We start from the raw sequence: 13613 nt of genomic DNA, 5'->3' as shown, positions 1-13613 counted from the left end.
GAGCCATTAGCCATCACTATTGTGCAGGGGAAATCATTCCTGCCACAGTTATCATGAAACCTTGAATGAGATACATTATTAAAACTAGTTCCTTGCCAGGCAAGGTGGCACATACCTGTAATCCCAGTGATTTGGAGGGCTGAAGCAGAAAGATCACAAGTTTTGAGTTCAGCCTCATCAAGTTAGCAAGGCTCTAAGCAACTTAGACCTTGTTTCAAAATAATATGCGATGTAGCTTAATGGCAAAGTACTCCTGTGTTCAATCCCCAGTGCAAAAAGGAGGGAAATAGTTTTTTATCCTTAAAGAGGTTTCTGGGTGTTGAAATATACAGCTGTTTATTTGCTCATTATCTGCCTTTTGTTCCTGGGCTCAGAGTGGATTCCTCCATAATAGCATGATTTTCCACAGTTGTGCAGCTGAATAAAGTTTGGCCTATACATCTGAAAGAACATTTTACCCACAACAACTGATAAAGAAAAATGAATAGCACCTTGCCCTCTATGTGCTGGATATTCCCACCCTGCTCTGACAAGAGGCTTACCCTGTCACATACTCATTCTAGTTACTAACAGATGCAGCTGGCTTAAACAGCTGAAGAAAGAAAGTTCAGCAAGTGTGTGGCCCAGAAAAGCTCCTCTCAAATCAGCCAAGAGACTGTGATTGCATTGGCAGACCTTATGTACAAGAAATTTCTGCACTCACAGAGAAATTCATGCAGCAGATATATAACATACATTTATTAAGGGCCTTCTATATACTTAATCCTGAGGGTGGAATGGGAACCTAGTCCCATCTTCATAGTCTTGTGGGCAAGCAGGAAGTTAAATAGCTAAAACAATAAAACGTGGGTCAGTGCTGTGAATTTCAGCACTGGGGTGAGGCCAAAGTAACGATGGTGGGGAAAGGAAACTCCACCCTTGCTTTCTGGGCCTTGGTAAAATTGAGGGTGAACATCAATATTTTTAGGGGTGGTTTTAGCACATGTGGATAGGCAAGCCTCTGATTGGAGACACCACCACACAAGCCTGGGCAGATTGCACCTAGATTCCTGTGCTGTGTACAGGGAAGATGTTCAGTAAATGCTCATGGAGTGAATGCGGATTTGCATCAATGAAAGATATGGTTCAAATACATGTTCACCAAAGGTCCGTGTATTAAAGTCTTGTTCCCCAGGGTGGCCCTACTGAGAGGTGGTAGAATCTTTAGGAGGTAGGGCCTAGTGGGAGGTCCTTAGGTTATTGGGTATGAATCCTTGAAGGGGATTGTGGGACATTCGCCCATTCCTTTTCCTCTTTTGCCTCCTAGCCAGGAGGTGAGCAATTTTGCTCTGCCACAGATTCCTGCTAGGATGTGCTGCCTCGCCACAGGCCCCCAAAAATTGGACCAATTGATCATGAGCTGGAATCTCCAAAACTGTGAACCAAAATAAACTTTTTTCTCTTAATTATCTCACGTATTTTATTATAGTGACAGAAAACTGACTAACATAATGAGTGAAGGTGTCACAACAACTGATAAAGAAAAATGAATAGCACCTTGCCCTCTATATGCTGGCTCAACCCCAAAGAAATACTAAATTAAGCTCTTCTCTAAGATCATCATTTATTGAGTGCTTAAAACAATCCTGGTATTATTTTTTTCATTTTTTTTTAACTTTATTTTATTTATTCATTTTTATGTGGTGCTGAGGATCAAACCCAGGGCCTTGCATGTGTGAGGCGAGTGCTCTACCACTGAGCCATACCCCAGCCCCTTGATATTATTTTAAATGCATGACATGAATTAACCTGTTTAATACTTAAAGGAATGACTATCATACCCATTTTTTATAATATTTTTTAGTTAGATGAACACAGTACCTTTATTTATTTTTATGTGGTACTGAGGATCAAACTTAGTGCCTCAATGTGCTAGGCAAGTGCTCTACCACTGAGCTACAACCCCACTCCTATCATACCCATTTTTTAGGTGAGAAAATTGACATATAAGATAAAGGAAGAGGTAACTCAAAGTTATATAGGCACAGCCACTAAGTGGCCAACGCGGACTTTGAATCTGGACAGTCAGCCTCCAGAGACTGTTCTAACTCTATTCTGCCTCTCAAAGAGTAGTAAAGATCCATGGGCATTTTATGGAGGGACAGAAGGATAGGCTAATGGCCCCTATAGTGCTTGACACAGGGCTTCTCAAAGCTATAACCCAGGCTCAGGGATAATGAGCCAACTTTCACTTCCCACCTTCCAAAGCTTCTACTTTTGCATTATTGAGACTGGTCACAGAGGAACAGGCATAGCTGCAGTCTGGGACAAGTCCCCACTGGGCCAGACTTGGGATGTAGCCATCTCCTTTCAGCCTAGAGAGCAACTATCATGGGTAGAAGACAGAGTGAAGGCAAGGCAGGCAATTCCCTTCCCATGCACTTACACTCTCATCTAGGAGCCCTGAAACCAGCTCCTTGGATATGACATCCCAGGACTTGATGGCCGACCTGGCTTAGTATCTATTTTTGTCTGAAAAGCCTAACGTGACATGGCTGAATAGTCACTATAATCTACTCAGAAGCACTTTTTGTAGCAGATTTGATCCCACTGTTTACTTTGGGGATGGGTAGACAAGAGACGCCTGAGTAAAGTGGGCAAGAAGAGACAGGGATTTCCTCAACTGAGGACTCTGCTGAGTGGCATTTTCTATCTAGACAGTTCTACTCAGTGCTGACACCAGAACATTCTAGAAGAGATGCCAAATCCAATACTGAATAATGTTCTGATATCCTAGAGTTTTAGGAACTAAAAATCATGTTCTCTAACGTGCACAGAATATTCCCCTAGAATTCAGTATCTCACATTCTAGCTAGTTTTTTACTGTTTTCCATTGATTTGTGGCCAATTGTTTGATAGTCTGATAACTGTTCAATAACAATGCATAAGCAGCTCTTTGCTGATTTTCAATGTTCATCTCACTCAGATATTCTCCTTTCATTTTCTGACAACACCAGCACTTAATGCAACTCAAAATCTCTCTAACCAGGATCTTCTCCCTTTACGATGCAGTCCAGCACTAGCCTGTTTCATACTCACCATCTTTCTTCACATCTATTTTTAGTTTTCCTGGCTCAAGCTTCTTCAGGCCACTGAAATACAACCCTCATTCTCTTTCTCTCCCTCTGGCATGCATGCTGCTGGTAGGAGCCCCCAGGTAAAAATTGCTCAGAACTCCTTTAATATTTCTTCCTCAGGAAAATTTATGGTTTCAGGATCACAGCTCAGTTTTTTAAGCTGGACCTAAGCCAGGTGAACTTCTGATGGATCTTAAACTTCGAATTGGATGTGGACATTTTTCTCTCAGATGACAGGATCACTCCATGTTCCCCTTTGCGGTTGCTTCCTTTCTCTGAAGGTAGCTATCTCTTGTTTTCTTTAAAAAGCTCTACCTTTCAAAGTTGCCTGCCATGCCGACTGTCATTAGTCCAACTGTAGCCCAACCGACAGGGGCCGAGCCCAGGTCCCCAGGGCCTATTCCCCACCCGGACCAGGGCAAGACCACGGAGGCCGGGGGTGGACACCCAAGTGGTATCTATTCAGCTATCATCAGCCGCAATTTTCCTATTATTGGAGTGAAAGAGAAGACATTTGAGCAGCTTCACAAGAAATGTCTAGAGAAGAAAGTTCTTTTTCTGGATCCTGAGTTCCCACCAGATGAGACCTCTCTCTTTTATAGCCAGAAGTTCCCCATCCAGTTCATCTGGAAGAGACCTCCGGTGAGTAGCTAACTGGTTGCTGGTCTGGGTTTTTCCCTCAGTGAAGTCCTCCCACTCCGCACCTCCTGCAGCTCAGCTATGCACATGGGCACTGGGGGAAGGATCCTGGCAGTAGCTCTGCTGGGCTCTGCCCTCATGTGTGAAGCAGGGAGGAGAGGGACAAGTCTTAGATAATTTGCCAAACTCTGAGAGTGGGAGGCAGAGCTGCTGCTTGTTTTCTCTCTCTCTCTCTCTCTCTCTCTCTCTCTCTCTCTCTCTCTCTCATTTTCTCTCTGAAAAAAAAATCTTGCTNGCCAAACTCATTGAAGAGTGGAGGCAGAGCTGCTGCTTTTCTTTTCTCTCTCTCTCTCTCTCTCTCTCTCTCTCTCTCTCTCTCATTTTCTCTCTGAAAAAAAAATCTTGCTTTTTATGAAAGTGATTGGAACTCGATTTAATTCATCCTGTAAAAATAAATCTCCCTTATCCAGGATAAATTCCACACAACCCAGATCTACTTTCTCTGTTTAAATAACTTTGTAAAATTCCTTCCTCTTCTTGGGCTAAAATCATGATATTGTTGTTCTTCATTTTTGCCAGTAGCCATGAACTTCTGAAACACAGAAGCCTTAAAAAGAGGAGAGTGGCAGACAACTTTTCAAGTATGAAATGTTAGCATTAGAAGATTCTAAACATCATTTTTGTCGTTATATTTCACCTCTCAAATGAGGATATCAAGGCATACAGAGGGAAGTCTACCCAGTGAGCACTTGACAGAACCTGGATAAAAACACCTACTCCCTTAGGGCATGCTTCCAGCCTCTGGGTTTCATTTACAGTGATCTACCAGGAGGAAAATTATGTTCCCCTGGCTCCCTTCTCTGATCATTCCTCCAGTATGACTCTTGTTCATAATTCAAGAAACATTTTGATCAAGAAGTAATCCCCGCCAACAAAAAGGAGAAATATTTATTGAGCATCTACTAGTGCTGGCCACTGGGCAAACTAGGGAGACATCAGTGAATAAGAAAGACAAAAATTTATTCTTTTCTGGAGCCTAAAGTCCTCAGGGGAAGATGGGCATTGAATGATAGTGACTGTCAGGAATCAGTGTTCAGGGTAGTAAGGGATCAGGTGGCAAGGAGCTAACTCAATCTAGGAAGAGAAACCCTCCATGAGGAAATGGTAACACCAATGCCATTGGCTGAACCCCAATGCCATTCTTTTACCATGTTTTTCTTTATGAACCTGAGCTGAACTACCCAACAACCCTGTGTATGCCACAGGGCTCCTTTCCTCTCCTGACAGTCCTTCCCTAAGGCCCTTGACTGTCCTGAGGGCCCTTGCTTTAGAAAAGATCTTCATCCCCCCCACCCCAAACACACACTCGTCCCTGCTGCCAGTGCTTGGACATGTCACATCCCTGCTGAAATATCTTCACTGACATGCCCCCCACTGCCTTCAGGATAAGTCCAAACTTCTTAACTGAGATGTCAGCCCTTCTCAAGATGGCCCTGCCCACGCCAGACTTTGCGCCCCCAGGACCCTGACACACCAGCAGAGCTAAATGTCCTGCTGCTCCATTGCCCCAGGTCTTCTCACCCAAGAGGCCTTCATTCATGCTGTTCTCTGCCTAGAATTCCATTCTTGTTGTTATCTGGATAGTTTCTCCTCCCTTTCTCTCCAAAACTTCAGGGGTGACTTTCTCCTTTCGTCCCTTCTTGCTAAGAGCAGAAGCCTTTCCTGTTCATCTTTAGACCCCTTAATCAGCACAGACCAGGCCCACAGTTGTACACAGCTGAAACTGGTGAATGAAAACCCACAACTGAAGGTATAGGTTACCAAGACATAGGACAGCCCTGATTTCCAAGGCCTGGAGCTCCTAAAAGCCTTTTCTGATACCATTGCAAAGGACAGGGGACCAAAACCTACAAATAGATTTTTACTGGTCCCTGGTAGACTTGAGCCTTAAAAGAATTGCAAATTAATAAAAATGTTTAAAGGGTCTCTTATATTCTAGGTACTACATTGGTCCTGAAACTTCCCCTGTTGGGGTCAGTGTGTGAAATTATGTGCATTAAGAGACCTGGCTGTTTCAGGGTGTGCTCCCAACTATCACCATCATCAACAAGATCCTGAATTTTCTACTGTTTGTGTTGCTACAGGACCAGATAGCAAAGACTAGTGTTGATTAAAATGCCCACATGTCCTCCCTCCTGGGGTTAAGATCAGAGAACAACAACAAAAAAGAACATCATGGGAACATCACCTTGGGTTCATTAGCATAAATTAGAAAATAGCATTAGAGACAATCAGTTAGAATGGATCTTAGAGATGTTGTCCAGGTGTAGTCTTTGTTCACTTTATGGGTGAAATGATTAAGGTCCAGAAAGGAGGCCTGGGCCTGTAGCTCAGTGGTAGAGAGCTTGCCTACATATGTGAGGCACTGGATTCGATCATCAGCACCACATAAATAAATAAAATAAAGGCATTGTGTTTAAAAAAAAAAAAAGGTCCAGAAAGGGCAAATGAATTATTTACAGTTATTGAATTCAAATAGAAATGCAAATTTTCAATATGGGTTGAAATTGAAATTAAAAAACTGAAATGACCCAGAACTTTCTGAAATGCAATTCCCTTTTTGGAAACCAGTGTTCCACATACTTTCTTGGATGTAGTGACCTCTGTCAGACATGAGCAATCTGAAAAGGAAACTGTGTCCTATGGGGGAAAAGCACCAGGAAAGTGAATTAAGACCTCAACATTACCCACAGCTCTCTGGTGTTTTCCTTCCCTTCTACCTGCCACTAATACTATAACCCCATATCCAAACCTCATTCTTACACCTGTTCTTCCTCACTCCTTCAGCCAGCTAGTTCCCTCTGCCAACACCTGAACCTGAAGAAAACTCTTTGCCAATCAGTGGCTCCATAGTACTCCAACATCTGACCTTATTGCTTTTTCCATACCCCCAGATCTCTTAAATTAGACTCCTTTAAGGATAGAATTTAGGTAAGTTTCCTAAGCTGCAACTCACCATAAGCCACATTTCACCCGATTGTGAAGACTTTGATGCACACACACACACACACTGTGTGTGTGTGTGTTTACTGAAGATTGAACCCAGGGATGTTTTACTGCTGAGCTACATCCCCAGTTCATTTTTTTTATTATTTTTTATTTTTGAGACAGAGTTTCACTAAGTTGCTGAGGGTTTTGCTAAGTTGCTGAGGCTGGCCTCAAACTTGCAATTCTTCTGCCACAGCCTCCTGAGTCACTGGAATTATAGGCATGTGCCACCATGCCCAGATTCAATGCTAGCACTAGCACTTTCTTGATCTTAGAATGTCCACAGAGTCACAACCACCTACATCCCAGCTGAATGCAATGGAAGGAGGCTTTCTAATATAAGATGCTTCCTGATTTCAGAGATGTGAGGAAAAATGTGAAATGTGAGGGGAAATAACACCCAGAATGGAAAAACCAAGACAAAGAAGACCCCTTTTCTCACAGTTCTTCCTTCCTCATCTTACTTTTCCCATTCAATTTCTTCTTCCATGCTGCCTATCAGCATGGACCCATCCACACCTGCTGGCTTTTGCTGCCTTCTGTATGACCAGGTGCTGCCCCCTCCCGTCTTCAGGCAGAGCCAACTTCTTTCCTCTTCCAGGCTGTTACCCTGGGGATGGGGAGGAGTTGATATATTATACTTTTGATGTCAGGCCTTGTAACTGTTACCTTACTCCTACAGAATTTCCTTTGATTCTTTAGACATGTTTTAGTCAAATGTACCTACTCTCTAAATTCTTTTTTTAAAAAAATACTTAATTTTTAGTCTTAGTTGGACAAAATACCTTTATTTTATTTATGTATTTTTTTATGTGGTGCTGAGGATGAACCCAGGGCCTCACATGAGCTAGGCGAAGTGCTCTACTGCTGAGCCACAATTCCAGCCCTACTCTCTAGGTTCTTAACATGGCAGAAACATTCAATTTCTTTTTTCAAGAACAAAAGAGAGGTGGCTGTGGATGTGGCTCAGTGGTTAAGCACCCCTGGATTCAACCTCCCCGTGTAATAGTTTGGAAATGACGTGTCCCCCAAAAGCTCACGCGTGAGACAATGCAAGAAGGTTTGGAGGAGAAATTAATGGGTTATATCCTAATGGAATTAACTGAGTGGTGACTGGAGGCAGGTAGGGTGTGACTGGTGGGAGTGGTTCATTGGGGAGCATGACTATGGGGTATATATTTTGTATCTGGAGTGTGGAGTCTTTCTCTCTCTCTGCTTTCTGATTACGATGTGAGCTGCATCTTCTACCATGATATTCAGCCTCACCTTGAGCCCTGAGGAACAGACCTGGCTGTCTGTGGACTGAGACTTCTGAAACCGTAAGCCTCCAAAAAAACTTTTCCTCCTCTACAATTGTAATTGTTCTGGTGAGATCTTTTAGTCATAGTGGCAAAAAAAAAAAAAAAAAAACCTGACTAAAACACACCAAAAAATAAAAATAGCAAAAGGGAAAATTAGAAGGATTTTTATAATTATATAAATTATATAAAGAGTACCTTCTCCAGGATGCGAAGAGAGACATGAATGTTTTCTAGGGAAAGAAAAGAAAATTCGCTGCTTTACTTACAAGGAGGAGAGTTAGAACTGAAATGGAAGTGGGGTGGGGAAAGCAAAAGGGCTGACGGCCACTCACCCCGTGCTGGCCCTCTCCTGCCTGCCCTTCACAAAATCTCCACTGACTAATGTGAAGTGCCTGAGGCAGGTAACTTTTCGTTGAAGAGCAGAGATCTATTCTGTATCTTGATTTACACAGGCAGGACCGAGTGAAGGAGCCTGGAAGTCGGGGTGTAGAAAGCTCAGGAGTGTGGAAAGAGAAAGAAGCAAAAAGGACACTTCCAGGAGCTCCCTGAAATATGGAGGGAAGAAGCGGGGAAGCTGTGCTCTCTTGGACACTTATGAAGTAGGGGTTCAGGACATGTTTAAATTCCCAAGGAAGCCCAAGGCCCCTGCTAACACATGGGAAGGATTCTGTTTAAGGAAGCTGACGCTTGTTTTACTGTTTTCATCCGAACTTCAAGTTTAAATAAACACTTTCATAATGTTTATCAGGGTATTCTATACTCCACAACATCAACCATATAGTATAAAAACTGTTATTAATTTTTAGATCATAAGGACAAACTGCCTAGGAGCTACACCCTTCCACAATTTTAGAAAAATGGCTTTCTTTCCTGATGTGAAGGGTTTGAAAGTAAAAGGATACCCCCCTCTTCTTAAAATAACCTGAACTCTTAGGGAAAGGTCATCTTTATTTCTAGCCAGAACTCTTCAGATGGCAAATGTAGCACATCTGGCTCAGACCCAGAAGACAGTGAAAAAGAATCAGCTGATTCCTCTATACAGCAGTCCTCCCTGTTTGTAATTATGTCATCCCTCCTTTAGTTGCTTCAGATCAAATAGTCACAAAATTTCTCTAACTTTTTCCCAGAGGTATGCACTGGGGATATTATTGCTATGATCCATACAGTTAATGCTCATTATTTGCAGATTCCATATTTACAGTTTGCATTCTCAATAAAATTCATTTGTAACCCCCAAATCGGTACTGGAGGTACTTTTATGATAATCTGTGGTCTTGCTCAGAATTACGGAAAACTAGTCACACTTGGCATCACATCAGCACGGTTAGGATGGAAGCTTTCTGCCAACATGGGAAGGTCTACTGCTGTTGTGAGCTCTCTGCTGTGTCCCATTGCCTCTAAAATGAACACATCCTGTGTAGATTCCCAGTCAGAGGGGTGACTTGGCCTGCGATACTCAACGCTGAAAAGAAAAAATCCTACATTGGCACTAAATAACAATTATTCCATGCCAATGAATGATGAGAGAGAGGGAGCTGAACTTCAGAGAAACCAAACCTAGTCTGTGCACCAGGAATCCTCCAATCCAATGGTGTCCCTAAAAATGTTAACATGCATACTTTGTCTTAACAAAATCTGAAACCAATGATGACCACAGAGCGCTTTAATTGCTATTTTCCTGAGTAACATGCCAAACATGAGAAATTATAAATTTTAATCCAGTCAAATTTGCTTAGGTTTAATGTTTGCCAATTTCTTTGCTTACCATTCTTTCTTATGTTTTAAAATTTTCTTTCCAAAATAATTTTCCTTTTTCCTGGAGTGTATTGTTTAGAAGTTCCTTTTTTAAATTAGTGAATTTTAATTACACAGAATGAGTTTCATTGTGGTATATTTTACATGCAAATAACATGCTTTGATCATATCCAGCCCCATTGCCTTCCTTTGCCCTTCCCTCTCCCTTCCTTTTGATCCTCTTCCTCTTCTTTAGTAGCCTCCCTGTTGCTTTCCATGCCTTCCTAGATTCCACACATGAGGCCAAGATCTTCTCTCTATAATATACTACAAAGCCACTATGTTGTGGCATTTCTTTCTTGCTTAAGATTCATTGTAATACCTGAATCTGAAGATTGGAATTATTGACCAATTATAAAAAGCTCCTAGATTGTTATCCTCTGCATACGTCCTATTATCTTTTTCTGGAACTCAAATTAGATGCAAAGCTGAATTTGCCTTGCTCTATCCTGCCTATATCTTAATGACATCATGTTCTCTTCCTTCTCCTTTTTTTCAGTTTCCTATTTCTTCCATTCTTTATGTGGTATTCTAGGTGATTCCTTTTGACTTATCTTCTGGTTCATTAATTCTTACTTCAACAGCACCTGATCCAACTATTTAATTATTAAAGTTTAGTATCTGAGCCTTATTTAGATTCTGGTTCAAAATACAAAAGCTGGCCAGAGCTGGGTGTGGTGGCGTAGGACTCGGTAGGCTGAGGCAGGAGGATCGCAAGTTCAAAGCCAACTTCAGCAACATTGAGGCACTAAGCATCTCAGTGAGACCTATCTCTAAATAAAATACAAAGTAGGGCTGGGGATGTGGCTTAGTGTTCAAGAGCCTCTGAGTTCAATCCCTGGTACCCACCCCCCGAAAAATGCTGGTCATGCCCTCTGTAATCCCAGAGACTCAGGAGGCTGAGATGGGAGGACTGCAGGTTCAAAGCCAGCCTCAGCAATTTAGCAAGGCACTAAGCAATTTAGCAAGACCCTGAATCAAAATAAAAAATAAAATGAGCTGGGGATGTGGCTCATGGGTAAGTGCTCCTGGGTTCAATCCCTGATACAAAAAAACAAACAAACAAACAAAAAAAACCCAAAAGCAGGCCAGGCATAGTAGCACACACCTATAATCCCAGAGACTCAAGAAGCTAAAACTGGAAGACTGCAAGTTCAAGGTCAACCTCAGCAATTTAGTGACACCCTGTCTCAAAAATAATTTTTTTAAGGGCTGGGGACATAGCTCAATGGTAAAGAGACAATGGGTTCAATCCCCAATAACACACACAAAAATAATTCCTAAAAAACCAATTTTAAAACTGGGCAAACTGGTCACAGTGGCACATACATATAATCCCAGTGATTTAGGAGACTAAGACAGGAGTATCACAAGTTTCAAGCCAGCCTCAGCAACTTAAAGAGACCCTATCTCAAAAAATAAAAAGGACTAGGGGTGTAGCTCAGTGATAGAGTGGCCCTGGGGGTTCATCCCTCAGTAGGTGGGGCGGGGAGCAATAAATGGCATTGCAGGAACAACTGAAAAAATTAACAAATGGATTTGGATTTATCTTGGAAAATATCACAGAATAATTTTGAATTTAATGGTAATGGTATTGTGGTTAGTAGGAGGATGTTCTTGTCCTTAGAAGATGCCTGCTATATTCTAAGTATAATCCTAAATATTCATAGATGAAAAGTGTCATGATAACTGCAATTATTCTTTCATATGGTTCGGCAAAAGAAACAAAATCAATAAATACAAATACACAGGTAGGTAAACCAAGGTGGCAAAATGTTAACTATTGAGCTTAGAAACTGCAATAGCTGAAATCTAAAATTAGAATTAAATATGATTTCCTCTGTGGAGAAGGATTTAGCAATGGAAAAAGAAGGGCAAAAGACTGCTAGTTCTGTGTTCTTCTTTATTGGTAATTTAAGTCTCTGTTCATGTATGAATTGAATAAAAATTACTTTTTATTTAGTTTTGTTTTTGCAGCATTTGGGATCAAACCTAGGACTTTGTGCATGTGAGGTAAGCTCTCTACTGCTGAGCTAATATCCCCAGCCCTAAAAATTAAATTGTTTCTTAAAAGAACTGACCTCACAAATTATTTTGAGCTATTCTAGTACCCTGTAATGCTAAAATGATGGTTTCAAACTTTGGTAGACATAGAATCTCCTAATGAGCCTATTTAAAAATGCAAAGTCTCAGACCCCTATCTGATTACCTGAGGGATTCAAATTCTGAGGATGGACCCTGAGAATCTGCACTTAAATTGGCATCACAGGTGATTCTGATGCTGGTTGTTCAAAGACTACCATTGAGAAGCACAGAGCAGAAGAAGACCAATGGGGATTAATGAGCAGACAAGCAGGCTGGGCACCATCAAGTGAGCATCCTGCCAGACCTCAGTTTCAGCCTACTTCAACTTCCTGTGCTCACATTAGCATTGTCCATTTAAGCATGGTGATACTTAGAAAATACCAAGCTTTCTTAGGAGTATAATTCCAACACATGTTTATTTGCCTTCCCCATCCACCATGTTCTTGCCCCATAGGTCCTGAATTTGAATTTGCATCAGTGGATGTCTGTTCTCTAACAGACTTTCATCTGAGGTCCAGTTACCTCCTCTCTGGATCCTTCTCACAGATTAGAGTCCCTACATGGCTAGTCAAGTTATTTGGGAGTGGGGTGGGGCAGGGACATCAGGAGAATGGAGGCTTCATTACCCTCAGACAATGGCTTGAAGCAGATTCCTCCTATGCATTCAGCAGCCTGTATAGGATTAGTGTATACAGCATGTTTAGAAGGCCCCATGCTATATCCCATTGACCGCCAGCGTCAAAGGCATGAATGCCTTTTGCTGAGGCAGGGTGAGCCTCTCTGTAACTATATGTTCTTTTTTTAAAGAAAGAGTCTCAGCAAGGCTGTTGGTGATACCCATAAGATCTACAAGCCACTGTAGTCTGTCCTGGGGCCATCTCTGGCTAGCTGTTTCCCATCCCTGGCTCCCTCTGTGACTCGCATGGTGTTGCCCCTAGACCGTGGGCTCAGGGGCCTCCAGCCAAAGCTGCTGACTCTGATCACAGCCTTTCTCTGGGCTGTGTTCATTTGCATCGCGCTGCTGAGGGTGGAGGAGCTATATAGGCTTTGGGCTATTCAGGAGAGGATTAGGCCTGGGCTGAGGGCGCAGTGGGAGAGAGGCCGCAGTGAAGGCCCAGTTCCACTCCCTGAGTGGCCACCATGCCTTACCTGCTGCCAGGATTCTTCTGTGATCGCGTGATCCGAGAAAGGGACAGGAGAAATGGTGAGGGCACTGTAGCACAGCCCCTCAAATTTGAGGGGCAGGATTTTGTCGTTCTCAAACAACGGTGTCTGGCTCAGAAGTGCCTCTTTGAAGACCGTGTCTTCCCAGCAGGTGTACAGGCTCTAGGCTCTCATGAGCTGAGCCAGAAAACCAAGATGAAGGCCATCATGTGGAAAAGACCAAAGGTAGGGATGAAAGGAACATGGGTTCAGGAGATAACTCTTAGGGAACAGGAGGTCAAGTGGTCCAGAACCCAGGGCCATGAACCCCAAGCCCCTCTGAGCAAATGGCTTATGAAGGCTTTCCTTACCTGTGTGTCCCCAAATACCGTCCTGCTTCCTCCTAAACCTGGAGGTGTTATTTTTCTATTCTTGAACTAGAGAGTATTATAATACTTTATAGGTTCCTGAGACTGTATATTTTTTA

The 13613-nt window shown here is 42.4% G+C and overlaps 1 protein-coding gene across 10 annotated transcripts in view; it reads left to right on the top strand.

Moving 5' to 3' along the window:
* The first annotated feature begins 214 nt into the window (after nucleotides 1-214).
* The window catches only part of Capn3 (calpain 3), a 46364-nt gene continuing 32965 nt past the window's right edge, over nucleotides 215-13613 (top strand). For 4 of the 10 annotated variants that reach the window (XM_048793146.1, XM_048793145.1, XM_048793144.1 and 1 more), the window contains exon 1: nucleotides 215-3758. In XM_048793146.1, coding sequence (XP_048649103.1) covers nucleotides 3450-3758 — 309 coding nt within the window. In that variant the 5' untranslated portion in view covers nucleotides 215-3449. Of the gene's footprint in view, nucleotides 3759-12840; nucleotides 13373-13613 lie in introns of those variants that run through there. The other 6 variants (XM_048793147.1, XM_015480769.2, XM_048793142.1 and 3 more) reach the window with 3 other exon arrangements.

The sequence above is a fragment of the Marmota marmota genome, unplaced genomic scaffold, assembly GCF_001458135.2.
Source record: "Marmota marmota marmota unplaced genomic scaffold, marMar, whole genome shotgun sequence".
Taxonomy (NCBI): domain Eukaryota; kingdom Metazoa; phylum Chordata; class Mammalia; order Rodentia; family Sciuridae; genus Marmota; species Marmota marmota.
The sequence above is the reverse complement of the archived record's forward strand: the minus strand, read 5'-3'. Positions and strand labels throughout refer to the sequence as shown.